Below are 27,961 nucleotides of genomic sequence, written 5' to 3' on the forward strand. Positions count from 1 at the left end.
TGGCATAGATAACAACTTTCTTCTGCTGCTTCAAAGTTCTGCTTGCACATATTCTACTCCTCACACAGCAATCAGAGACAGTATCTCCCGCACACTCCAAGCCCGAGCTCATTGTGACCCTGGGCACTCATGGTCAGGTGTGATGCTGGGCTTGTCAGGCTAGCCAAGTGGGAAAGGAAATTCAAAATCTCCTGGGAGTCGGGGGAGAAAGGGGGGGCGTTCCGTCTACCTGGGAGTGCAGCGGAGTTGTAAGTGCTCACCAGAGCAGTCACACTGGGGTACTACAGAACACATCCCAGAGTCCAAGAAGGTCGACTTTAAAGTGCTCCGAGTCTTCACTATCCCAAAGTGTAAGGTTGAATTTAGCACCACACCTCTCATAAACGAGGAGTACAGAAATGGAATTTAAACCCTCAAAGTTAGGAGGAGGGGCTTGGTGGTGTAGATTTATTTGTTATCAAACTGAATTAGCACAGCTGACTTTGACCTGAACACAGGACAAACCAGCTCTTAATCTGCTAACATTACTCAACCGTCACCAAAACACAATAAATACAACCAGAATAGCAGGGTCTTACCTCATCAATTTTTAGCACTTCTTTTTTTGGAGTTTCCGTCTCTGAGGATGAAGCATATACTTGAATGGGCAGCAAACTCAGGCTAGCTGGTGCTGCCCCCAGACGCATTACCTGAAACCAATATACAAATTATACACATTTATGCAGTCAGCTGGATGCACGTTATACAAATGTTTGAATGCTTTCTGTACAGAGAGCTCCATGCACAACCTATAAACCAAAGCTGAAGTGAAAGATGGTGCATATGGCACCAAGGAATAAAACATGAACAGCCAGAGCCAAAATATCCACAAAATCAGGTGTTCAGTGAAATGGCTCAGTATCTAGGAGCATCTGTTTCCTGTATCTTCACCTCATAAGACTTCCCGCACAAGCGCACATAAGTTAGGACCATTTTTCAATTGGCAGTATCTGAAGTAAGATTCCTAAATTCATAATTCACCCAGTTGTATTGAAGTAGAAATTTGGAGGTGTCATCACATTTCATCCAGTAGAACCTGTGGGTGTTCAGCCACTGCGAGAGAGAGCATACTTCCACTAAGGTGCCAAATAGGGGTTTACATTGTAATGAGACAACTAGAGTTGAAAGTTCTGATGTACAATGCCAGCCACCTCCGAGACTCAGAACCATCTCCTACCTCCACTAACATGGGAGCTTTGAACTACAAGCAGTGATTAACAGAGCTATTGTGTCCACAGGAGAGTTCAGGGTGACCACCCCAAGCCCCTTGCTTGTGGAGGTGGGGGGGGAGGGTGTCGAGTTGTGGCCACTTCAACCATCCTATGGATGGGAGAGTATACTGATAGTCACGGAGGCCTGGCCGCCCATGCACCCACTGCAATGGGGAGAGCTTGGGAAGCAGATCGACATAGAAGCCTCTGCAAACATCTCCCAGCCGAGCTGCTCAGCTTCATTATGGCAGCAGGGAGCAGAAAGCCCCAGCCCATTCTACTCCCTGAGCAACCCTTAGAGCAGTCCTGTTAATTAGTAAGGGGGGAGATGCCAGCTCAAAAAACAATTTTTAAAAGAAACTTTCAGAACTGATGCAGCAAGCTCAGAGGTGTTGGGATTTGGCTCTGGCACAAATTAAGCCCTGACAGCAAAATGCTAGACTCAAGTAAGAAAGAGAGACTGTGCTTCCACTTTTGAAAAGCACTTGTATCTGAATACACAACAGGACTATCATCTTGAAAGTGGATAAAACCTTACTTATTTCCAGGATGTATGCGGCCATGAATCTTTTAAAACAGACAGCGAAAAGTGATAGAGTTGAAAACAAAAACAAATGCAGTATATGGTCATTCAAGATGGCACTGAACTGAAACTGGGAGCAAGGAGGACATTTTTCCAAGAGATATTTGTGCTCACAACTCCAAAGCAAGAGAGGTTTAAACCAAAAAGCCAGTTAACGGATACAGGACCTTTTAATAGTCTCTCATTCATATAGCACTTTTCACAAATAAACTTGGGCCTGCTCTACATGTGAAGTTGTGTTGGTATTGGGGTCCCCAAGCTCTGCAGCCTGTCCACAGGCAGAAGTGATTCTCACTCAGCAGGTAGAAGTTTATTAGACGGCAGACACACAAAGAAGTACAGAGGTGTCATTACAGCATCCAGAAAGTCATTCCAATCCATCTTGATGATGTGAGTCCTGAGGGGTGCCCCCAAGCCAGGGTCTAGCCCCCTCCTTTGTCCCTCTCCCCTCAGGGGTGCCCCCAAGCCAGGGTCTAGCCCCCTCCTTTGTCCCTCTCCCCTCAGCACAGGCTGTCAACCTCTGATTCAAAACCAGCTGGGCTCCTCCCCAGTCTTTGTTCAGGGACAGAGGTGTTACCTGACAGGTTAGGTGACAGACAGCAGGGGGTCATCCCTAGCCTGTGTGAACTGCTCAGCCCCTCCCTCCATCCCTCTCTCTCTCTATCACAGGTATTACAAAATATATTCTGTTGCACCAATTCAGTTACATTAAATATTTATATTTTTATAACAGCGATAAAAGCAGCCCTTAGTAATGCTACTATATCGTAGATGTCTCTGTCACACAGTAGGTGGTTGAATTTTTAGAAAAGAAAGTGCACCGTGTACAGCAGGGGTGGGGAACCCCTGGCTTGTGGCCTGCCCGGATCCAGCCCCTGAAACTTGGGGCTCACCTCCCCAGTATCCAGCCCACTACTAGTGGAGTCTCAAGTCTCATGGGTGGAATCAAGCAATCCAGGACTGAATCCAGCCCACGGGCTCTGCCTGGCAGGGGCAGGAAGTGGCTCTGGTCTCCTTGTTCTGTTGCCACACCCCTTCCCCTGGGTGAGAAAATGGCGGCACAGCACAGCACGAAAAGGCTTTTCCCCTGCTGATATGACTGATTAAACTGCAGCCAAACAGGGCAGCAATGCCAGGTAACTGTTCCCCACCTGGCCACTTCTGCACCCTCCTTCCTGTTCAGGCCACCTGTAGCCAGACAGCACCCACCTTTTTCTCTACTCCCTCTTGTCACTCCTGGGTGCTTCACAGCACCAAAGGGTTAAAAGAAGCAGCTCAGCCCTGGAATGCCCAAGAGCTGCAAAGACAATGGGCTAATAAACAGCCAGGCCTAGGACTGCCCTTGGCTAAGTACCATCAGTTGATTCGCCTACACAAACATCCCAGACAGAGGAAGAATCTCTGGCCCATAAAGAAAGAATGCTCTAGAATTATCTCCACCCAACAGGTGTGAACCAGTCTTGTGAGAACTACTGTCTCAAGACAAGTTAATTCAATTAGCATCTTCTGAGATAAGGAAGAGCGTAGGTGACCCAATGGGTATAAAGTAAGGGTCCGGCAGCCCCTCTAACTGAGCTCCAATTACCTCTACCTGCCGGTCAGGAGGGTCTTTGCCTCCCAAGGTCCTAGGGGACGCCCGTTCCTCATTATTATTGCTTCTTCCCGAGGGACTGAGTGAAAACACTGGCCACGCCACGTTGGTAATGCAGGGGTGAGAATAAGACCTGTTAAGTGTATTGCTTTCTTTTCATTTTCTTTGTGCGCATTCAATAATAGGTCTATGAATTGTTATATGCTAGCTATTGGCAACTAAAGAACAAAGTGTAAACCTTGTAATCTTTGTAACAAAGTATAAATCTTGTAAGCTTGCAACAAAGTATACATATATCTTGTAATCTTGTAACCATAAGAGCTAAGTCTCCTTAGTCAATAAACAAGTAACTAGTGAAGTTGTAGCCTCACTCTCCCCGTTACTGTGCAAGCCGAACACAAAACAAAGAACCAAGCTGCTTTTCAGTTGCATTAGCCTGGTCATTGGTGAGAGCGTGCTGAGAGCTGAGTACTGAGTTGTGCTGCCTCCACGGAGCAGACTCTCTGGGGCACCCATCAGCCACCCTGGCTGACCACTGCAAAGGCACTTTCTCATCCTAGCAGCTAAAGACTCAGGTGTGGGAAGCTCTCAGTGCAACCGCTGGGGCACCAGTCAGCCTGTCCTGGCTGTCCACTGCGAAGGGACTGTCTGTCCTAGCAGCTAAAGACTCGGATGAAAATAAGGGCATAGGTGGTACCTCATCCGACTGTCGGCTAACACCACCCCACCCTCAGGCTGCTCCTGAACCATCTCTCCCACCTCCAGGTTGCTCCTGCATCCTCCCTCCCACACAGTCAACCCCCATTTTGGTGCCACTCCAGACCCCCAAAAGAGTTAATCTGGCCTGGTAGAGGCCCTGAACCTCAGTGCACCTTTCTCCACTCCCTGTCCATGGAGCTGGAATAGAGGGGAGTGAGGTGTGTCTGTCAGTCAGGTGAGGGTGGCTTTTCTTTTTGTCTCACTTTTCTGTGGGCCAGTGGCCTCCGTCCCCAGAAAAGGCTCTCCACCCTTGAGAGAATATGTATGTATTACACACACACACACACACACACACACACACACACACTGAGCATTTACAAATAACATTTCTTAATCACAGGAGAGACTGGCTGTGTCTACACTTGCATTCCTCTTTCGAAAGAGGTATGCAAATGAGGGAAATCAAAAATGAAAATGGTGTAAATTTGCATATCTGGCACCTCATTTGCATACTCGTTTTGAAATAGCTTCTTTTGAAAGAAAAAAAAGCAGTGTAGACACAGCTCTTTTGAAAGTAAACTCCATCTTTGAAAGAATCCTTCTTCCCTCTTTTTTAAATGGGAAGAAGGATTCTTTTGAAGATGGGGTTTACATTCGAAAAAGCAGCGTCTACACGCTTTTCTCCTTGCAAAAGAAGAATATGCAAATTAGGTGTCACATACACAAATTTGCACCTCATTTGCATTTTCGATTTCCCTCATTTGCCCACTTCTTTCGAAGGAGAAAGGCAAGTGTAGACATCACCACTGATTGCTGACTGAGGGTTAAGTTTGAAGGTTTGTTTGTTTTTATTTTTAAACAAATTTTTCCTCTATCTAGTGTGTACAGATAGACACTTCACAGGACATGTGCGACGCTAACATCATAACCTTGCATAAGAACAAAGGAGACAGAAGCGACTGCAACAATTACTGTGGAATCTCCCTCTTAAGCATCACTGGTAAACTGTTTGCTCGCGTCATCCTCGGCAGACTCCAGAAGATTGCTGAGAGGGTGTATCCTGAATCACAGTGCGGATTCCGTGCAGAGAGATCTACCGTCAACACGGTCTTCCCTCTGAGGCAGCTACAGGAGAAATGCAGGGAGCAGAGGAAGCCACTCAATATTGGCTTCATCGACCTAGCCAAGGCCTTCGACTTGGTCTGCAGGGATGGACTGTTCAAACTGCTCCACAAGATAGGTTGTCTGCCACGGTTACTCAGGATGATCCAGTCTTTCCACAAAGCCGTAAGAGGAACCGTCCAATACAATGGCACATTATCGGATGTTTTCAGCATCAGGAGCAGCATCAAACAAAGATGCGTCCTTGCTCCGACATTGTTCGGGATCTTCTTTGCACTCCTCCTTAAACTCGCCTTTGGATCTTCAACAGAGGGTATCTTTTTGCACACAAGATCTGATGGGAAACTGTTTAATCTTGCAAGGCTGAAAGCTAAATCTAAGGTGCGGGAAGTCCTCAGAGATATGCTGTTCGCAGATGATGCTGCAGTCGTGTCACACACAGAAGACCAGCTTCAGAAGCTGCTGGATCAGTTCTCCAAAGCATGCAAGGACTTTGGGCTCTCCATCAGCCTAAAGAAGACAAATGTACTTGCTCAGGATGTTGCTGATTCTCCATCACTCAGCATTGACAACCATACGTTCGAGGTCGTCCATGAGTTCGTTTACCTCGGGTTCACCATCACTGACACCCTGTCCTTGGAGACTGAGCTAAATAGGAGGATCGGTAAAGCAGCCACAACTCTGTCCAGACCCAGTGAGAGAGCGTGGAACAACGACAAGCTGTACACTCACACCAAAATGCAAGTCTACAGAGCCTGCATCCTCAGCACCCTCCTTTACAGCAGCGAGAGTTGGACCCTGTACGCCCGCCAGGAAAAGAGGCTGAACGTCTTCCACTTGCGCTGCCTCAGGCGCATCCTTGGAATATCATGAAAGGACAGAGTGTCCAACACTACCGTCCTTGAGCAAGCTGGAATCCCAGCTATGCACACCCTCCTCAGGCAGCGGTGGCTCTGCTGGCTTGGCCATGTCCACAGGATGAATGATGGAAGGATCCCAAAAGACATCCTGTACGGCGAGCTAGCCTCTGGCAAAAGACCTCCCAGACGCCACCAGCTGCGCTACAAAGATGTTTGCAAGAGACCTCAGGGAAGCAGACATCAAGCCAGACAGCTGGGAGGAGCTGGCAGACTATCGCAGCAGATGGAGGCAGGAACTATACAACAGCTTTCAGAAGAGTGAGTTGAGGATCAGACAGCTAGCAAAGGAGAAGCGAGCCCACAGAAAGCACAGCAAGGACCTGCCAGACACCCATTACATATGCAACAGATGCAGCAAGGACTGTCACTCTCTGTGTGGGTCTTCAGTCACAGCCAACGCTGCAAATGAGGATGCCAAACGGAACTATGAAGGGCGTGTTCCATAGTCTACGTAGACTGAAGGATGCTACTACTAGTGTGTACAGACACATTTGTACCTTCAATCCCAACTGCAATAAGTATTTGTTGTGGAAACGTTCCATATCTATACAAAAACGAGTTGCTTTCACTGAATTCTCTCAATTCTTTCAGGAGCTGCACTGCAGAAGAAGAGGAGGAGGAGGCTGGGCAGAAGGCAGGGTGAGAGGGCTTTGCCTCTCAGTCATGTGGGAGCTGCTGTCCAATGCGAAGGGCTGCTCAAACCTCCTGCCACGCTCAAACGGTGCTGGTTTGCACAGCTTGCCATGGTTGTGTCGAGCCCAGGGTGTGCACGTGTCTGCTCTCCACCCTGGGCTTTCAGCGTCTCCCAGCTGAAATGAGTCACTTCCCTTCAAACAGCCCTTAAATAAACATTCAGGTGGCAGTGGGGAGCAGCAGTTGTCTCAGGCAGGTAAATCCTGGGATTGAGGGGCTGGTCTGGGGCTGATAGGGTTAAGCTTGGGGATAGGAGGGTGGATTTGGGGGCTGAAGCAGGTAAAGCCTGGAGATCGGGGTAACAATCTTCTAACTGGTACAGATCATTGTGTGCACTGTTCTTAAAATAGAGGTGACAAAGACAGTTTGACATTACTTATTGAGGACTGTCTCATATTCACGTGCATTGTGGCTCTTGACATATTGATTTTATAACTGAATTTGAAAAAAAAATGGCTCTTCTCGCTATTTCGGCTGCAGATCCCCAGACTAAACAAATCAGACAGTTACGTTGTAACTAGCAGATTAACCCAGAGTTGCTTAGGTCCTTAATTGTTTTTAATAAAATGATCACGTATGTCTTTATTTAAACGACTATTTTGGAAAAAAGTTTGCATTAACAAAATAATTAACGTGATTCAAACATTAGATCGAGCCTGTTGGTAGACAATATTTGCATTTTTCTTTCTTTTGATAGAACTAACAGGTTTTTTTTCCCCATTTCCCACTCTCATTGCGGCAATGCAGAAGTTGTCCATGTCCAAAGCTATCTGCCCTCTCTTACATTCTCACGCACCAGAGGCAAGGAACAGCTTAACTTATTTACCAAGTGGCTAAGTTAAGTTTCACTTCTGTAATTTCTGAGTTTGGAGTGTGAGAATAGATGAACAGCCCACCAATTCTCTGGATATGTTTTCACTACAGGGAAGATCAATGCTGCCAGGATTGATCTTCCTGAGTTCCATTCAGCACGTCTGGTAGGGAAACGTTAAATCGAACTCACAGGGTTCCCCCATCAGTGCCGGTATACCTGCTCCCCATGAGGAGTAAGAGAAGTCGATAAGAGCATTTGCTGCTGTCAGCCTCTCACAGTAGAGATGGCATGGATGCTCGAATTAAGATATATTGACTTCAGCCATGTAATTAACACAGCTGAAGTAGTGTATCTGTATTCAACTCTCCCCTTTAGCATAGGCCTAGCTTCTGCTTAGCTTCCACAAAACTGCTGAGGGGTCTAAGAGGTGGCTCAGGTAGCTTCAGCTGTGGAGATACCAATGGTCAGAGAGTCAGAAAACAAACCTGGTGCCAGCTACCTAAAGTCAGGCAATATCACCACAGAACTATGGACCAGGGAACCAGGAAAGGACAGTACCCCTCCCAGGGGTGAACACATTCTAAAAGGAGCCCATTGTTTGCGGTGTCTTTTTTCCCCCTCACACCAAAACATATTTGCAGTGTTGCCACACTCTTATCTCCAGACTCATCCTGTGCAACCCATCTTCCTAGGAAGGTGCAGGAGAGCAAGCTGGGAAAAGGGGTATACTTTTGAATACTGAGAGGTGGAAAATTGTTCATGTTGTAGCTTGTTAGTTACACTTCACCACTTCTTCTCCAGAAACCTTGTTTTGTGTGCGCGCTCAGTAAAGTCCCATTTTGTGTGGAATTTCATGTTTTGGGGGTTCTGTTTTTGTAGTTCATTTCTTGATAATTGGGTTGAATTCTTGCACTGTTTTGATTTTTTCTTTTTTGAGTAATAAAGAAAAGAGGATTATTGTCAATTTGGATTATAATAATGTTTTCTTCTACTTTCCAAACCTTAAGCATTGATATAGCAGGTGGCAAAACAGAGCACTACTCCAAATTTCTCCATTTTATCTCCTTCTGTAAGGTCTATTGAGAAGCAATCCTTTAGCAGGTCCATTCATTTTTCTGGCTCATCTTTCATCAGTCTCTTTCAACATTTGCTCAGTTATATCTCTTTTGAGGACTGTATTTGATTTGGTGATTCTCTCTTTTCTGATTAGTTTTGTGAGAAGCAATCCCATTCTAGACATATCCCATTTTCCTGGCACAACCAAACCCTTAAATTGCTTTAAGTTATGGTAAGAGAAAGATGTATACCAAATTTGGTGGTCCTAACTATTATTATTTAGGAGGAGTTCTTGATCAGACAAACTGTCTAAAATATACACAAGATTATATGGCCAAGAGTATAACACAAATTAGGTGCTGTTCAAACCAGCCACTATTGTCAAATTTGGAATCCTGAAATGGCCTTTATTTTCAGAAATGCTCAGCATCCACAACTCTCCCTGCTGAATTCAAGGATAGATGTCATTCAGACCCTTTGTAAATCAGGGCACTTCTATTTAGATAATTAACTTTGAAAAGTTTGGTCTTCATAAGTACCTATTATACATTTAGGAGAAAGTTGGATGGCTTAGGCTACGTCTACACGTGCACCCAACTTCGAAATAGCTTATTTCGATGTTGCGACATCGAAATAGGCTATTTCGATGAATAACGTCTACACGTCCTCCAGGGCTGGCAACGTCGATGTTCAACTTCGACGTTGCTCAGCCCAACATCGAAATAGGCACAACGAGGGAACGTCTACACGGCAAAGTAGCACACATCGAAATAAGGGAGCCAGGCACAGCTGCAGACAGGGTCACGGGGCAGACTCAACAGCAAGCCGCTCCCTTAAAGGGCCCCTCCCAGACACACTTTCATTAAACAGTGCAAGATACACAGAGCCAACAACTAGTTGCAGACCCTGTATATGCAGCACGGACCCCCAGCTGCAGCAGCAGCAGCCAGAAGCCCTGGGCTAAGGGCTGCTGCCCACGGTGACCACAGAGCCCCGCAAGGGCTGGAGAGAGAGTATCTCTCAACCCCCCAGCTGATGGCCGCCATGGAGGACCCCGCTATTTCGATGTTGCGGGACGCGGATCGTCTACACGTCCCTACTTCGATGTTGAACGTCGAAGTAGGGCGCTATTCCCATCCGCTCATGGGGTTAGCGACTTCGACGTCTCGCCGCCTAACGTCGATTTCAACTTCGAAATAGCGCCCAACACGTGTAGACGTGACGGGCGCTATTTCGAAGTTACTGCCGCTACTTCGAAGTAGCGTGCACGTGTAGACGCAGCCTTAGAAAGCAGAAGTGAATTCAATATTTTTTATCCAGCCAACTAGACCTGACACCATACTTGAAATAAGTTACCTGAGGGATGGAAAGTGTTGCCTTCTCAATCTCTCTTTCTAAAGGGAAAGACAACGCTGGCATTTCCCATAACCAAAAACACCTCATACGTTATCTGTGTAGGAAAAGAGAGGCATACATGCACAACTGTAATTTTAAAAATAGAAATATTTTACACTGACATTTTCAAGCTTGTTTTATTTTAAATGTTAATTCGGCAAGAATAACAGCTTCAAGACCTCTAGAGCTAATACATATCCTCTTGTCCTTAAACAAACACACACACAAAAAAAAAAACCACCACACACAAAACCAAAGCAGAATGTTCAATCTACTAAATCTTTTTGGTCATGCAACAGTTTGCTCACCATCCTTCTGGTGGAGGTTTGACTACCAACTACACTAATCTTGTGACAAAAGGTTTGTGTTCTACATCACACGCGTAAATTACAGATAAAATCTGCTGCTAGAAGCAATTAGTTCTACCAAGACTGTGGGCAGGAAATGACTGTGTAAAAATCAAGGGATTAAAAAAAAAACAGAAGTTCAACATGTGATATGAATCTAACCAATGACAAATAATTTCTGGTTTAGCTGCCCTAACTGTAATAAACTAATTCTTAAACAAGTGCTTTAATTTAGTGTAATAATTTAATTGGAAACAAACCATACACATTTTACCTTGACTTAAGTGTTTCTGACAGATACTGTCAAGTCTTTCTTGCCCTACAGTAAAGCTACAACAAAATATCATGCTAATATTATATAAGCCAAGATCAGACAGTCTCCTTAGAAAGGAAAAAAAAAACAACCCTCTATATATGTTGAGTTTTAAAAACAATATCCCATACACTATAAATCTAGAAAGACAAACATTTGGCAACTTCTTCTGAAATAAGAAACTTTTAAAAATATGCATGCATCTGTGGTAATCAAAAGGCTGCTAAAATATACTTTGAATCTTCCAAAATTTGGAAATATCACATGCATTCTGAGAAATGAAGGACATACTGGAAAGGCATACATTCAAGAAGCAACAAACCTCAACAGCCAGAAAAGCTTTTTCAGAGGGTTTAAAATAAATAAATAAATAAATAAAAAAATCCTAGTGTAGTGTGTGCCCTAAGCCCCTTTGAACCAGTAATGAATGTAAATAACCAGAAGAAAAATGTGACTAAAATTTTAAAGCATATATATGCCTGTGCTAGTTATACTTTTAATATAGTCTGTGAAGAGAGCTCAAGAGTAGCAGCGACTTTAAAATTAATTACTTTAAAATTCAATCTGAGACTGAACACAGACAACCTAACAAGCGGCTGTTTTCAGTGAAAAGCAACAGGAAAATAATATGCTGTTCAAAGTGGACAAACAGATTGGAATTATCAGTGCTTTTGAGACTAAACCACTGGAACTCAAATGAAAAGTAATGAGTCGCCACAGTAAACACCTCAATTTTCTGGAGTGAATTTCATAAGCCATTTTACAATTAAAGCTTTCACTTCAAATCCCAGATTTGCTGATTATCATCACTTGGAACTATTGGGCAGTAGACCCTCAGGCTGTTTCTACACTTGCATTCTTCTTTCGGAAGAGGATTGCAAATGAGGCACCGATTTACATATCTCGTGCTTCATTTGCATGATTTCTTTTCGGAAGAGATTCTTTTGAAAGAAAAAAAGCAGCAGTAATGGGCTCTTTGGAAAATAAATCCCATCTCCAAAAGAACCCTTCTTCCTATTTTGTTTCAGAAAGAAGGGCTCTTTCAAAGATGGGATTCATTTTGAAAGAGCCCCATCCACACTGCTTTTTCTCCTCTCAAAAGAATCTTTTCTGCAAAGAGATTATGCAAATCAAGGATATGTAATTCAGTGCCTCATTTGCATTTTCTATGTCCCTTATTTACATTCCTCTTTCAAAAGAAGAATACACGTGTAGACACAGCCTCAGAGTTATAAATAACTTGGGAATGTAGGCTGTTCATAATTCTGTAATTTTTTAACTCAAACAAAAGATTGTTCTTTAAAAAGTTTACAGCAGAAAATTGACTTAATACTGCTCTGAAACTTTGCTATGCAGAAGCTTTTTTAAGTAGCTTATGATAAACACAGTAATGTATTTGCTTTTGGAAGGCTGGATCTCTTCTGCCATCTGCCTGAATAGTTTCAATTCCAACCAAGGCATTTGGTTGAACAGTCAGTTTGCAACTCTGGTGTTCGTAATGTGGAGGTTCTAATGCAGTGAAAAATACGAACAATCTTACACGGAAATCAGTGCAAGTCATCCATTAAAATGACTTAAAATTCACAAGTCTCCATTTAACTTTTTGTGAACACAGCTGGCCAGGAATTTTGTGATAAACTGGGTTGTCAAAAAATGCCACTTTATCAAAACCAAAATGTTTTGGGAAAAAGTATCTGCTCCACAAACACACAGAAATATAGGGCTAGAAGGGGATCTGGTAAGGTCATAGAGTCCAAATCCCTTGTCAAACCTGTTCTTTAAAACCTTCACTGCCTAGGGTTCCACAGCCTGCTTTAGTAAAGCTGATCTATTTCTTAACTGTCCTTATCCAGGTTGAAACTCTCTTGTCCAGCAACATCCCTTGTCAGGCAGGATCACAGGTGTTGCTGCCAAAGAGCACATGGATAAGAAAGCTCCACCTGCTGGGATGTAGAGGAGCCCTGCTAGTGGCAGGGAGCCCTTCTGGCAGCCCACTCAGGGGAGCCCCAGGGATAGTAAGTCAGGTCAGGGAGCCCCACTATGGGGAGCTGAGCTCCAGTCAGAAGCCTGGTGGTGGGGAGCTAGTGGGGAGCCTGGATAGGGCATAGAGCCCTGCCGCTGCAGGGACCCTGGCTGGGGCCAAGGAAGCTCCATTACAGGGACTCGGACGGGGAACAGAGCCCTGCTGGCAGCCCTGCAGCTGCAGGGACCTCAGCCAGGCGGGGGGGCGGGGGAGGAGCCCTGCAGGATTGCCTGTCACCCCCTGTGGCCCCTCCCCCCCAAAAGGCAACCTGGGCACAGGCAGCCTGCGACAGCCATGAGGGAAGTCCAGCCAGCAGGCTGGCACACACACTGCACAGGGCAGCCAGGAGGCCTGACCGTTCCTTGACAAACAAATCCCCTTGTTTGGGACCACTCAGGTCCTGAGGGTGCCATATGAGGAAGGTACAACCAGTAGTCTGTAAGAGTGCTCCTAATAACTCTAACTTTATCTAGCTGCAAAGAAAGCTGATGTCTTGCCTGTGCTGAGAGGACATGAAAAGCAACTGATTGCCATCCTTTTTATAACAATCTTCTCTATATTTCAAGACTCAATTCCCATCTTTGAGAATCTCTTTTTTTCCCAGACCAAACAAACCCAATTTTTTCCAAGAGCCAAGTCTCCGCTACAAGTTTGGTTGGCATAGCTATGCCACTGTTGGATGTTTAAAGAAACAGTCTCTCTGTCAACCACATCACCACACGGAACCCAAAGAGGCTGGCTGTTGGGGTCAAGGCGTGCATCTTTATGTGCCATGCCCCTTGGGGGGAGGGTATCTTCATGCACTCTTCTCACAGCCAGTACAATCCTCACAGCTCCCACTGGCCTAAAATTGACCACTGGGGGTTGTTTGAGCGATGCTTGTGGGCTCATACAGAATGTAAAGACCCCTCTCCAGGGAGCACGCTGCACAGTGATGCACATGCTGGCCCCAGCAGACAACAGCTACATCTACACTAGCCCCAAACTTCGAAATGGCCACACAAATGGCCATTTCGAAGTTTACTAACGAAGCGCTGAAATGCATATTCAGCACTTCATTAGCATGCAGGCGGCCGTGGCGCTTCGAAATCGATGTGGCTCGCCCTGACAGGGCTCCTTTTCGAAAGGACCCCGCCTACTTCGAAGTCCCCTTATTCCCATGAGCAGACAGGAATAAGGGGACTTCGAAGTAGGCGGGGTCCTTTCAAAAAGGAGCACTGTCTGGACGAGCTGCACGGCGGTGAGCCACATCAATTTCGAAGTGCCACGGCCGCCCGCATGCCAATGAAGCGCTGAATATGCATTTCAGAGCTTCATTAGTAAACTTCGAAATGGCCATTTCGAAGTTTGGGGCTAGTGTAGACATGGCCAGCCACAGCAGGCACAGAGCCTGCCTGAGAGTACTGTTAGGTCACCTACAGCAAGCACCCTCCCACCAAAGCCTGCACCTGGCACTCTACCTCCTCCCACATCCCAACTTCCTGCCTCACTAAGGTCACAACCCAAACCCATTGCACCCTCTTCTGTACTCCTGGCCAAAGCCACAACTCCCTCCCAAACGCTGCTTCCCCTCCTATACCCCTCACCCAAGTCAAAATCCTCACCTGAACCCAAACCCTCTCCCAGACCCTGCACACCAAATCTCCTAGGCAGAGCTCCCTCCTATACCCAAATTCCATCCAAGACCCTGCACTTCCTCCATTAATATCATCAAGAAGCACACCCCTTGACCATTTACCAAATTCTTGGAGCAGGACGGCCATAAAAATTATTGCCCACCCAACCTCTGCCGTATACGTAGGCCGGATCAACTGTTACTCATCGGTCTTATTTTCGAAAACTTACACAACTTTTACTGCATTCTTTCTTGCAGATCCCTGCCTAGATTTTTTCCAGCTTGTCAGAAGACCCAGGTCTCCCAGTGTCTACAGCTCTGGGGCAATCTTGGCATGCTGCAGTGCCTCAGGGTTGGGGACACTGGAACTTTTAGGATCCCTGCAGCAGAACTGTGATGTCTGGCTCCAAAGTAAGAAATCTGGTAGCCCTGAGAAATTCTGCTCTGAGTTTTCTGTCAGGAGTTCAGAAGCCCTCAGAGCCACAGCTAATCTGGAAGCCTCGTAGCTGGGACATCCAAGGTACCCACACTCAGCTTCTTTAGGAGGAAAAAAAATTAAATTATTTTCAACATGGTTTAAGATTCTCCCCTTCTGTGAAAAAGAACAAAAAGTCCTGTGGCACTTTATAGACTAACAGATATTTTGGAGCATAAGCTTTCCTGGAAAAAGACCCACTTTGTCAGATGCATGAGTGAAGGGGGAGGGGTCAGAGGCTCTGAACTCCCCCTCCACTCATGCATCCGATGAAGTGGGTCTTTGCCGAGGAAAGTTTATGCTCCAAAATATCTGTTAGTCTATAAGGTGCCACAGGACTTGTTGTTGTTTTTGAAATTAACTCTGCTATCCCTCTGACTCTTCTGTGAAAAGCGTCAAAACTGTGACATTTCCCTCCGAAAGAAAGTTCTGTTTTTCAGTCCATTCCTACTACTTGTCAATAGATGGCACTAGAGACCACTGCTGCCACATTGAAAAAATGTATTACACATTTTAAGGACAACATTTACAAGTGTGGTTTCTGTATCGATTTCACTTAAGATTGTAGATTGCTAAATGAACTTGAAAATGCAAGTCATATTACATCTTAAGTCTGTAATTGTTAATTATTAAGAACACTGACAATCAGCTCAGCAATACAAAATAAATTTTCTTATTGGCTTTAGTTACAAAATAAATCCATTAAGAAAATGAATTTTTAAGTCAAGTCATTGATTATTAGCTACAATTCAACCCCATACTGGAGGTTATAGGGTACAGGCATTGTGATTTTTTTATGTCTTATCACCTATTTCTTTCCTAAGCGTTGGCATTTGATTAGTTTAAAAAAAAAATGAAAAACCACACATCTGTTACTGTAGGACTTTTCAGAGAGCTATCCATTGCTTTCTTGAGGGATGACAGCTTATTTTGATTCTATCATTTTGTATGCACAGGGAGTAGATTCTGACTTGCATTTTTATGCATTGACAAACGTTGAATTTCATCTGACATTTGTTGTCCAGTGGCTGAGTTGTAGCTTTTTCTCATAACTCTTTGCAGTCTGCTCCAGATGTACACAGTAATATTTCATCATTTATAAATTTTGCTATCCCACTGTTTTCCTCTTTTTCCCTGATCATTAATGATTACATGGAACCCCCCCGGAATAAACACAGACTCCTGGTGGACACCATTATTTATCTGGCTGTAATCTGAACACTGACCATTTATTCATACTCTTTGTTTCCCATCTTTTAATCAGTTATTACTCCATGAAAAACCCTTTCTTATGATGGTTTACTTAGCGAAAAAGCTTTTGATGAAGAACCTTGTCAAGACCTTTCTGAAAGTCTAAATACACCATACCTGCTGAATGACCCCTATCCTTATGTTTGCTGACCACCCTCAAAGAATTCTAGTAGCTCGATGAAACACAATTTCCCTTCACAACAGTGACGTGAGTACTTTCCCAACAAATCATACACATCTATGTCTCTGATAATTCTGTTCTTTAGTTTCAGCCAGTTAGCCTCACAGGCTGTTTCCAAGCCTGTGCTGGAGCATAAATAGATGTTCTGAAGTCGGTCTACCAATGGTGGGACCAGGTCTCACAGCCATACCATGCTAATGATTCTCTCCTGCTTGTAGCACTACACAGGCGCATCCTCGGCGCCAACCTAAGACTCTGACTCAATCAATAGGCTGCAGCGAACGGCAGAATTGATCCTCGGATCAGATAACAAAGGCTACAAGTTACCAGATTCCCACCGTTAAAGAATGTCTCTTGTCAAGCTTTATCCTGCAGCACCCTCTGTTGTCAGGCTGCGCGGGAACAGCGCTTTCACGCCGACTCACACCCGTGCACCGACGGGACGGGGGTCTCAAGTGACATGCAGCGAGCAACAGGCACCAGAACTCGGGCACGAAACCCCTGACGCAGCAGCCGCCCAGCAGGGGAGCAAACGCTCCCCGCGGGAGACTGGGGCGGGTTTGTAACTAGGCCCCGGGCCGAGGTCGGCAGTCCACAACCGTCACCCCGCAGCCCTGCCAGGGCGCCGACCGCAGCCCTCCCGCGAGCCCCGGCACTAACGCGCGAGGCAGGAGGCGCCCGCCAGCCCCGGGGACCGCAGGGTGAGCAGCGGACGCGTCAGCGGACTCACGCCCCGCACGGGACTCTCTCGCGCTCTCTCTCACCTTGAACATCTCTGCACCCCTCCCGACCACGTCGCTGCGCAATGACGTCAGGGCAACCCAGCGCACGCGCCGCTACGGGGCGGCCGCCGGAGAAAAGCGGCGGGGGGGTGGGGTGGGGCGGAAGGCGTGGCGCGTCCCGGTCGCTAGGCAACAGGGACTCCGGGGGAGTCGCCGGAGGGGGATGCTGAGTGGAGCCGCGCGCCGGGCGGGGGCGGGGCGTGCCTCGCAGCGGTGAGCAGCCGCCCCTCCCTCCCCCTCTTACCGTGCCGGCCTCGCGCGGGGTCCGGGCGGCGCTGCCCGCAGGCGGGAGGCGGTAGCGGCGCGGAGACAGCCGCGGGGGCGCGCGGGCAGGGGCTCGGAAATAGCGACTTCACCAGGCCTCTTCACCCCTCCCACCTCCTCGCTTGTGTCCGTGTGTCCATCCCCAGCCCGGCTTCGCTCCCCCAAAGGGAGTCGCTGTCCCCGTCCGGCTGCTGCGTACTAGGCCGGGGTGTCCATCTCTTCCAGAGGCGCCTCCTCCTAGTGCTCGCCTGAGCCCCGCTCCCCGCGTCCTGGCTCCCACTCTTGGGCTGGCTTCTGCGCTCTCTGCGCATGGTCTGCTGTCAGAGGGGCCGCTTGCCCTGCTGTCTCTTGCCAGCCGAGCAAGTCGGCAAGAGAACTGGACAAGTGCCCACTTGTGAAGATGGGGGGAAAAAAAGGAGGGACAGCTGGGACGGGGCTTAAACCAAGAGATTGCCTTGGCATGGTCACCCTTCCGTGAATGCAAGGGCTGGCGCTGATCTCGTGTCTACTGGTTGACAGGGAAGAAGAAGAGCTGGCAGCTAAAACTCTCCAGCGAGCTTGGTGGAGTTTCATCAACAGGAGGCTGTTCCGGCTGCTAACACACACCATCCGGGCTGCGGTATGCTCTTCTGGAAAAATCCTGCCCATCCTACTTGTCAACTAGCCAGGGCATTACTACAGGGAGAAAATTACCAGCATAAATCTATCAGTGCCATGAATACTGCTGCATTTATACCATTCCAACTCCCTAAGGGGACTCTCTTCCTCTGAAATGAGCTCAAAAAGCCCTATAAACTAAATTGTGGGAGAAAAGACTCTCAAAGACTTACACTGGCATAACTTGTGGTATATTAATAGTTATGTTGGTAAATTCCTTAGCAGTGTATTAAACAACCGTAGCTTATCTTCTCCAGGGTAGTGCAGTTAGCATAAAAGTCACACTTGTGCAAATAAAATAAAGCAGCAGAAATGTAGCACTTTACAGACTAACAAAATTATATATTTGTGATGAGCTTTTGTGGGACAGACCCACTTCATCAGATCAATCTCATTTCCAATACAGACTGACATTTATAAGTACAGTTGCCATAATGTGCCAACAATAACCTGCCAATATGTACAGTGGACAGACTGGGCAAAACCTTCAAGAAAGAATAAATGCACACAGAACAGACATCAAGAAACTCAATGCATATAAGCCGGTCAGTGAACACTTCAATGAAGTAGGCCCTCCTGTTAAAGACCTGAGAATTTGTGTCATAGAGCATAAAGAATTCAGAAACAGATCAGAGTGAGAAATTTGTGAGTTGGAATTCATATTCAGATTCAACACATTAACACGTGGTATGAACAGAGACATCAGTTACCTCACACATTACAAGGACTGCTTCCCGTCCTTTGATGCTCACAATTATTTCAGACAGGACAATTAACATCCCCCCAACCCCTCACTCCCCTTCTTCAATCCTATTTGATTTGTTAGTTTTTATTGCAATATTTTTTTCTTGGTCCTCTGTACTTATAAATTTCAATCTGTATTGGAAATGAGATGGATCTGATGAAGTGGGATTTCCCATGAAAGCTCATCACCGACTAAAACATTTGTTAGTCTTTAAAGTGCTACATTTCTACTGCTTTGTTTTGTTGGAGAACAGACTAACATGGCTACCTCTCTGTCACTTGTGCAAATAGTCAACACAAAGTCTATGCACCCTTTAAAACATATTTAATCCATCAGAAGTGTTTTGGTCCTCTTCTGAGGAATGCACAACTGTTTTGCTCTAAACTTCAGATAGTCTCTGTTGATCTGTCAAGGCACAGGATGATCATTTTTGGAGGAAACGTGCTGTGAATACTTAAGAAAGTATCCTACAGTTCTTAAGAAGCTGCTGGTTTTGAATGCTTCCAGTTTCTTAAATAAGGATCCAACATATCTTATATGCAGGTTTTTCTCAAAGAGGAACCAGCCTGAAATATCACTGCGCCATTGTCTAATTAGACATACCAAATATAAAAAGTTGGTTGTTATAACCTCTTTTCCGGGCTCATAATTCATGGCTCCATTTTATCACATAAACATATCAGAAGAATAATTACATATGCTCAGGAAGATTCCCTTTTCTCTGCCAAAGGCAAGATGGACTCCTGACTGATGATCTATTCCTTCTGAAGAGGAAAGTAGTATTTCCTGCAGAAGTACCAGTACCCAAGCCCAGATTAACCAGTAGGGCTAAACATTTTGACTTTGAGATCTTGAATTCCAATGGAGCCCTACGTTAGAATGATGAAACACCTCAGTTGTAGCTTTTGGAGTTACAGAATCAGCTATGCAGGCAGACAGACACACAGGCTAGCTTGGTGTCAAGTATCGGAGGGGTAGCCGTGTTAGTCTGGATCTGTACCAGCAACGAAGGGTCCTGTGGCACCTTACAGACTAACAGAAAAGTTTTGAGCATGAGCTTGCGTGAGCACAGACTCACTTCATCAGATGCTGGTCTTGGAAATCTGCAGGGCCAGGTATAAATAAGCCAGAGCAAGGGTGGGGATAACGAAGTTAGCTCAGTCAGCAAGGGTGAGGCCTACTACCAGCAGTTGATCTGGAGGTGTGAACACCAAGGGAGGGGAAGCTGCTTTTGTACTTAGCCAGCCATTCACAGTCTTTGTTTAAGCCTGAGCTGAGGGCGTCGGATTTGCAGATGAATTGTAGCTCAGCAATTTCTCTTTGGAGTCTGGTCCTGAAATTTTTTTGCTGTAGGATAGCTACTTTTAAGTCTGCTACTGTGTGGCCTGGGAGATTGAAGTGTTCTCCTACGGGTTTTTGTAAATTGCCATTTCTGATATCTGATTTGTGTGTGTTTATTCTTTTACGTAGAGACTGTTCAGTTTGTCCGATGTATATAGCAGAGGGGCATTGCTGGCACATGATGGCATAAATTATATTGGTAGATGTGCAGCTGAATGAACCCACGATGGTGTGGCTGATCGTGTTAGGTCCTGTAACGGTGTTGCTGGTGTAGATATGTGGGCAGACCTGGCAACGAGGTTTGTTGCATGGACAGGTCCCTGAGTTAGAGTGACTGTGGTGCGGTGTATAGTTGCTGGTTAGGATTTGCTTCAGGTTGGCAGGTTGTCTGTGGGCAAGGACTGGTCTGCCTCCCAAGGCCTGTGAAAGTGGGGGATCATTGTCCAGGATGGGTTGTAAATCCCTGATGATGCGCTGTAGAGGTTTTAACTGAGGGCTGTAGGTGATGGCTAGTGGTGTTCTGTTGGTTTCTCTCTTGGGCTTGTCCTGTGGTAAGAGGCTTCGTGGCACACGTCTGGCTCTGTTGATCTGTTTTTTCACTTCCTCGGGTGGGTATTGCAGTTTCAAGAATGCTTGGTAGAGATCCTGTAGGTGTTTGTCTCTGTTGGAGGGGTTGGAGCAAATGCAGTTATATCTTCGTGCTTGGCTGTAGACAATGGATCGTGTGGTGTGTCTGGGATGGAAGCTGGAGGCATGAAGGTAGGCGTAGCGGTCAGTGGGTTTACGGTACAGGGTGGTATTGATGTGGCCATCGTGTATTAGCACCGTGGTGTCCAGGAAGTAGATCTCCTGTGTGGACTGTTCCAGGCTGAGTTTGATGTTGGGGTGAAATTTGTTGAAGTCCCAGTGGAATTCCTCTAGAGTCTCCTTCCCACGGGTCCAGATGATGAAGATGTCATCAGTGTAGCGTAAGTAGAGACGGGGTGTTAGTGGACGAGAGCTAAGGAAGTGCTGTTCCAGGTCAGCCATGAAAATATTGGCATATTGAGGGGCCATGCAGGTACCCGTAGCTGTGCCGCTGATTTGAAGGTACATATCGTCACCAAATCTGAAATAGTTGTGTGTGAGGATAAAGTTACAGAGCTCAGTCATCAGATGTGCTGTAACATCATCAGGGATACTGTTCCGGACAGCATTTATTCCATCTTTGTGTGGGATGTTGGTACAGAGAGCCTCTACATCCATGGTGGCTAGGATAGTGTTTTCTGGTAGATTGTCAATGTATTGCAGTTTTCTCAGGAAGTCAGTGGTGTCTCGGAGATAGCTGGGAGTGCTGGTGGCATAGGGTCTGAGGAGAGAGTCCACATAACCAGACAGTCCTTCAGTGAGAGTGCCAATGCCCAAGATGATGGGGCGTCCAGGATTTCCAGGTTTCTGGATCTTGGGTAGTAGGTAGAATAGCCCCGGATGGGGCTCTAGAGGTGTGTTGGTATAAATCTGTTCTTGTGCTTGTGTAGGGAGTGTCCTGAGCAGATGGTGTAGTTTCTTAGTGTATTCCTCGGTGCGATCTGAGGAAAGTAGCCTGTAAAATCTGGTATTGGAGAGTTGTCTGGAAGCCTCCTTCTGGTAGTCAAACCTGTTCGTGATGACAGTAGCTCCTCCTTTATCTGCCTCTTTGATTATAATGTCAGGGTTGTTTCTGAGGCTGTGGATGGCATTGCGTTCCGCATGACTGAGGTTGTGAGGCAAACGATGCTGTTTCTCCACAATTTCTGCCTGTGTGCGTCGGCGGAAGCATTCTATATATAGGTCCAGACTGTTATTTCTACCCTTAGAAGGAGTCCACCTGGAGTTATTCTTCTTGTGCTGCTGGGAGGGTGTCTGTGTAACGGTGTGCTGGTCAGTGTTGTGTTGAAAGTATTCTTTGAGTCTGCGATGGCGAAAGTAGGCTCCGACAGAAACCCCTCCAACAGAGACAAACACCTACAGGATCTCTACCAAGCATTCTTGAAACTGCCATACCCACCTGAGGAAGTGAAAAAACAGATCAACAGAGCCAGACGTGTGCCACAAATCCTCTTGCTACAGGACAAACCCAAGAGAGAAACCAACAGAACACCACTAGCCATCACCAACAGTCCTCAGCTAAAACCTCTACAGCACATCATCAGGGATTTACAACCCATCCTGGACAATGATCCCCTACTTTCACAGGCCTTGGGAGGCAGACCAGTCCTTGCCCACAGGCACCCTGCCAACCTGAAGCAAATCCTAACCAGCAACTACACACGGCACCACAGTCACTCTAACTCAGGGACCTGTCCATGCAACAAACCTCGTTGCCAGGTCTGCCCACATATCTACACCAGCAACACCGTTACAGGACCTAACAAGATCAGCCACACCATCGTGGGTTCATTCAGCTGCACATCTACCAATATAATTTATGCCATCATGTGCCAGCAATGCCCCTCTGCTATATACATCGGACAAACTGGACAGTCTCTATGTAAAAGAATAAACGCACACAAATCAGATATCAGAAATGGCCATATACAAAAACCCGTAGGAGAACACTTCAATCTCCCAGGCCACACAGTAGCAGACTTAAAAGTAGCTATCCTACAGCAAAAAAATTTCAGGACCAGACTCCAAAGAGAAATTGCTGAGCTACAATTCATCTGCAAATCCGACGCCCTCAGCTCAGGCTTAAACAAAGACTGTGAATGGCTGGCTAAGTACAAAAGCAGCTTCCCCTCCCTTGGTGTTCACACCTCCAGATCAACTGCTGGTAGTAGGCCTCACCCTTGCTGACTGAGCTAACCTTGTTATCTCCACCCTTGCTCTGGCTTATTTATACCTGGCCCTGCAGATTTCCAAGACCAGCATCTGATGAAGTGAGTCTGTGCTCACGAAAGCTCATGCTCAAAACTTTTCTGTTAGTCTATAAGGTGCCACAGGACCCTTCATTGCTGGTACAGGCTAGCTTATATCTTCTTGGACAACTCTCCATATTCTTTGCTCTCTTTATACATACATACATATATATAATGTGTGTGTGTGTGTGTGTTTTTTTTACACTGAGCAGAGCAATATTAAAGTGGATTCATAAAAAATGGAGTTTTTTTTTCTCTTCTGCAATAAAGTCACTCCATTGAATGGAATGAAAGGAAGAGAAAGGGAGGTCTTAAGACAATGGAATGGATGGAGACAATGATGGCAGCTTAAGAGAAGAGGCAGGACAGACAGAGAAGGAAAGGATGAGCATGTAGACAATTTTGGGGTTACTTTTTAGAAAAAAGGAGGTGGTAAAATTGTATGCGAGATAAATTTCCTAATTTTTGTTGTCTTTATTGAAAACAGCCTCATTTTTATTTTTGTTTTGTGGTGTAAAATTGAGAAAATAAAACTTACAAAATTGGAAAGGGAGGGCATAAAAGATAAGAACTCCAGTAGAGAAAAGAGTAACAGAGTAAAAGACCAATATCAGTCATAAAAAAGAAGGAAACATTAATAAATATTGCAAGTCCATAGTAACTGATATATAAGAATTTCAAAGCACTTTAAAATATTAATAAACACTCAACTCCCATGTGAAATAGGTGTGGGATGTTTTATTATAGAAATCAAAACTGCTCAATTTTATTGAATAACACGTACATCTGTTTCAGGAGCATTGCATTACATATGAGATTGTGAGGAGAGTGAATCCCTTAGAGGCTGAACTTATAAAAGACCCTAGTATGCAGTGTAAAGTCAGATTCAGGTAAAGTAGGCATTTTTATTTATTTCAATCCAGCATATATGATGACTTTTTCTCAAGTCAACCAAAAAGTGCTATAAATTGTTTTTATTATAGTTGACAAAGCATGTTGTTTTTCAAACAAATGCCTTCAGAGTCAATATTTCTCATGTGTTTTTACTTCACAGGTGAATATTTTTGGAAAGTTTGATAGGTTGTACTTGTTCATCTTAAAGTCACTGAAGCATAGGGTAGGGAAAATAATTTTTGTTTGCTTTTTAGGAATGATTTTAGTTTTGCAATATAGTAGAATTTCAGAATTACCAACGTCTCAGGAATGGAGGGTGTTCATAACTTGAATATTCATAACTCTATACAAACATAATTATTGTTCTTTCAAAAATATATCAATGATTAACACTGACTTAATAGAGCTTTGAAATTAGCATGCAGAAGAAAAATGCTGCTTTTAATCACCTTACTTTAAATGGAACAAACACAGAAGAAGTTTCCTTACTTTATCAAATCTTTTTTTAAACTTTCCCTTCACATTTTTAGTAGTTTATGTTTAAAGACAGTACTGTGTTGTATTTTTTTGTCTTTGATTTGCATACTTTCAGTTCCAAATAAGTTGTGGGGTTGACTGGTAAATTTGTTACTTTGGTGTTCATAATTCTGAGGTTCTACTATGATTGTTTTTCTTGTTTTCTAAAACTGGAAATTTTTTATTTATGATGATTAGTTTTTCAACAGACAGATAAATAGTCTTATTTATAGTTGACATATTTCAGATACTTTTATTACACACCATAAACTACATTTTCTTTTTAAAAATGCATATTTCTAGGGACTTGGATTTTATCTAGACTTAATGCTTAATATATTCCCAAAGAAATTTAATGCAGAAATAAAATTATCTACAGAACTGTGCTTTACATGCCATTCATTATTTTTGCTATTTTTTCTCTTTTACAATACACTAAGGTATAGCTCTCCAGATGTAAATATATGGTGTTATTTTTAGATGTGAAATGCAAATACCCATGAATACTCAGACTTGTTTTTTACATTTAAATAAGATTTTTAAATGAATTCTGCTGTTTTGTCATTTTTAAACGGTGACAGCTCTTCAATTATTTTATTCCATTTTGGTGGGGATTAAGATCCCATTCCTTCAATTTAGAAGTCAAAAAGGGATCCTGGTGGCTCAGGTCAGAACAGATGACTGGGCTACTAAAAGTCCAGTTGGCCATAGCAGGGCAGGCAGGCTGTATGCTAGGAACTGCAGCCCATGGGAGCTGTAGGGATGGTGGCACCTGCAGGCAGGGCCAGCACAGGGAGGCTGCTAGCTGCTCTTCTGCCAAGGAGCCAGGAGGACATGTCACTGCTTCCTGGGAGCACCTGAGCTCAGCACTGCCCAGAACCTGCACTCTCTCTTGTACTTTTGCTCCAGGGTAGAGCCCCCTTCCACGTACCAGACCCTTCATCCCTGGAGTTAGAAGGTTGGCAACCTGAGGTCTTGACCCTGTGTTGGAAAATGCTGGATCTGAGGCAAGACTTTATAATTTTAATAATAAAATTCTTTCCAAGCTTCCCAAATTTTGTTCTATTCAATTGGAGAAGAATTTATCAAGGCCAGCTTTAGGTTCCTAAATCCTCATTTAGCAACTTAAACGAGTGACCTGATTTTCAAAAGTTCTGAACCCCCTGCAGCTTCCATGTGTGTCACTGAGATACGTGAAAGTAGATTTAGGGAGCTAACTTTAGTCCTTTAAAAAACAAAACAAAATACGTTGGACTTTTGCCTTTGACATAGCAGCTATTTATATTTAGTACAATTGGACAAATTCTGTTTATTTTGACAACAATTGTCCCTGTTAGTAGTTTGGAGGGAATTTTAGGAATAATTTTTAACATATTAGTCTGTTTTAGCTTTATCTAAAGAACTGAACACAGTTAATGCATGTTTTAAAAAACACACTGGGGTCATTCTCTCTTCATAAAATACATACATGACCATATATGTTCACCCATTAGGTCGCCTCATGGGTTTGGGTTGAGATACCATGTTTTTGTATTTCCATGCTGTGTAAAGTGTAGGGTTGTGTCTTTTAATGTTTACCATAACATCATACTTCGTAGCCTTTCAATTATTTTCCCTAAAAGCTTATCTGTCAAATTCTCCCCCTCCTCTTAAATTACGTGTGTGTGTGTGTGTGTGTGTGTGTACACACAAAGAGAGAGTGAGAGAGCCAACCTTTCCTACAGCCTAACATGTTTTGTCTTTGTTTATATTAATATAGGTAAATTCAGGTCTGAGTTTCCCCAGCATAACCTAGGATGCTGGAGGCTCCAGTTCACCTTGAGGGAGGTACAGTGGTGCGGGTCACGACAGCAACTATGTGCTGGCAACCATGTTTAAATTATATAAGTTGGTTTTGGTTGTTATCCTTAGGTTTTTTAGAGGATGGTTGGAAGTCTTAAGTATCAGTGGTTTTTAACTAAGAGTTTATCCCTTCCAGTTTAAACAATAAGGAACTAGTTCTTTATAGTCTAAGATAGTTAACTTTGTTCCTTGTTTCTTTAGATTTGCTGGTCATAAGTTTCCGCCTTTCATTGTATTTAAGATTTTCCGTCACACTGGAGGCCAAGGCAGCAAGTACATCAGTGGAAAAAGAATAATAAGTCCAGCAAGTGAGGTGATTTACTAGATGTTTATATGTAATCATGGTCTCTTCACTTATTACATTTAATCTGGATGTCTCCCTTTGTCTCAGCTTTATTTTGTAAAATCCTATAACATCTTTATCCTCAGTCACATACATTTCCAGTTCTAACAAGTAGTTGCTTCATTCATTAAACAAGATGACTTTTGTTAGCAAAGTAATAATTAGTCTTTAAGCAAAGTAGATAAAAACTTTTTGTACCTCTAATTCCATATTCTCTATTTAGATTAATTTATTTCCAGGAAATTTAGTCACCATAGGCCCTCTTCTGTATAACTGACTTACTTTAAAATAAGTTTTTTTGTGATTCAGTTCTGTCTTTATTTAAAATGATGCTAAGAGTAAATTTTAGGCCTTAAATTAGTTATGTCAAAAGATTTGTTTTTATAAATTTGCATGAACAAAATTCCTTGAACCATGTTTTTAGACAGGTTATCATTGGAGTGAGGATGTGGTTAAAAACAAAACCTCAATTTTCAATACACTGAACAATAAGTTCTCTGCATAAGTGCCTATAAAGATAAACTGTGCATCTTTAGATTTTTGGGGTGTGGATTGTCTTTCTGCTCTGCATTTGAAAATTGCTTAGCACAGTGGACTTCTGGTCCACAATGGTATTACGGTAATATAAATAATACCAGAGTTTTTCTTCTTCAACCATTCAAACACTTCTATACTCTAGTGTTTGTTATTCCTGTAATATAAGAAGCAAAATATATTTTGGATCAAAACAAGTAGACTTCTGAAGCAATATTTTGCTAAATGTTGGTTTTAAAGTTGGATTTCTGAATGCACATTCCCCCCTTTAAAATGGCCTATTCCTTGTCTTGTCTTGAATAAAGAAGGTTTCAAACCTATACCAGGTACATTAAACATTTTTCATTCAGGGCACTAAATCCTTTAATTGTAGGAGAATCATAACGTGAAGAATGCTTCAATAATCTTCACCTATTCTCTCACCCCTTTCTTCTGTTTCCTTGGAGAGTCATGCTAAAATATTTTGTATCTGAGGCATTTATTTAGATTTTGTCTTGTGTTGCTCAATTAACTCCTTCACTGTTTCATTCTTCTTATATATTCAGTAATATCAGATCCTGCAGAAAAGAAGTAGCTAAGATGTCAAAAAGGCAGCTAGTAGAAGAATGCAGACGAGAACCATACAGATTTGCCATGTATCTGCCAAACCTTTGAGAAGTATGTCGTGCATGACAAATTCTTCAGAGAGATTTGACAGGTCTGCTGCAACTGGTTAAACTGTATGACTATGTCTAGATTGCCGAGAGTTGTCAGCAAAAGATATGCAAAATGCGCAACACATTTGCGTATCTCCTGCCGACATTTCTGTAGGGAGAGGCTTTCCTGACATTAGATCTGTC

General features: G+C 44.2%; 2 protein-coding genes across 10 annotated transcripts in view; one reads left to right on the top strand and one right to left on the bottom strand.

Annotated features, from left to right (window-relative positions):
• Positions 1-17,377, bottom strand: part of APOO (apolipoprotein O) — a 78,779-nt gene extending 61,402 nt beyond the window's left edge. For 2 of the 9 annotated variants that reach the window (XM_074994387.1, XM_074994349.1), the window contains exons 1-2: positions 17,093-17,127; positions 579-689 (exon numbers count right to left, since the gene is read on the bottom strand). In XM_074994387.1, the coding sequence (XP_074850488.1) occupies positions 579-689; positions 17,093-17,101 (120 nt within the window). In that variant the 5' untranslated portion in view covers positions 17,102-17,127. Of the gene's footprint in view, positions 1-578; positions 690-10,084; positions 10,179-16,666; positions 17,057-17,092; positions 17,128-17,354 lie in introns of those variants that run through there. The other 7 variants (XM_074994376.1, XM_074994318.1, XM_074994341.1 and 4 more) reach the window with 7 other exon arrangements.
• A 475-nt stretch (positions 17,378-17,852) lies between these two features.
• The window catches only part of C1HXorf58 (chromosome 1 CXorf58 homolog), a 28,016-nt gene continuing 17,907 nt past the window's right edge, over positions 17,853-27,961 (top strand). Inside the window, exons 1-3 of the mRNA XM_074988062.1 lie at positions 17,853-17,993; positions 23,789-23,883; positions 26,447-26,558. Of these exons, the coding sequence (XP_074844163.1) occupies positions 17,853-17,993; positions 23,789-23,883; positions 26,447-26,558 (348 nt within the window). The remainder of the gene's footprint in view (positions 17,994-23,788; positions 23,884-26,446; positions 26,559-27,961) is intronic.

The sequence above is a fragment of the Carettochelys insculpta genome, chromosome 1 (assembly GCF_033958435.1).
Source record: "Carettochelys insculpta isolate YL-2023 chromosome 1, ASM3395843v1, whole genome shotgun sequence".
NCBI classification, from domain to species: Eukaryota; Metazoa; Chordata; order Testudines; family Carettochelyidae; genus Carettochelys; species Carettochelys insculpta.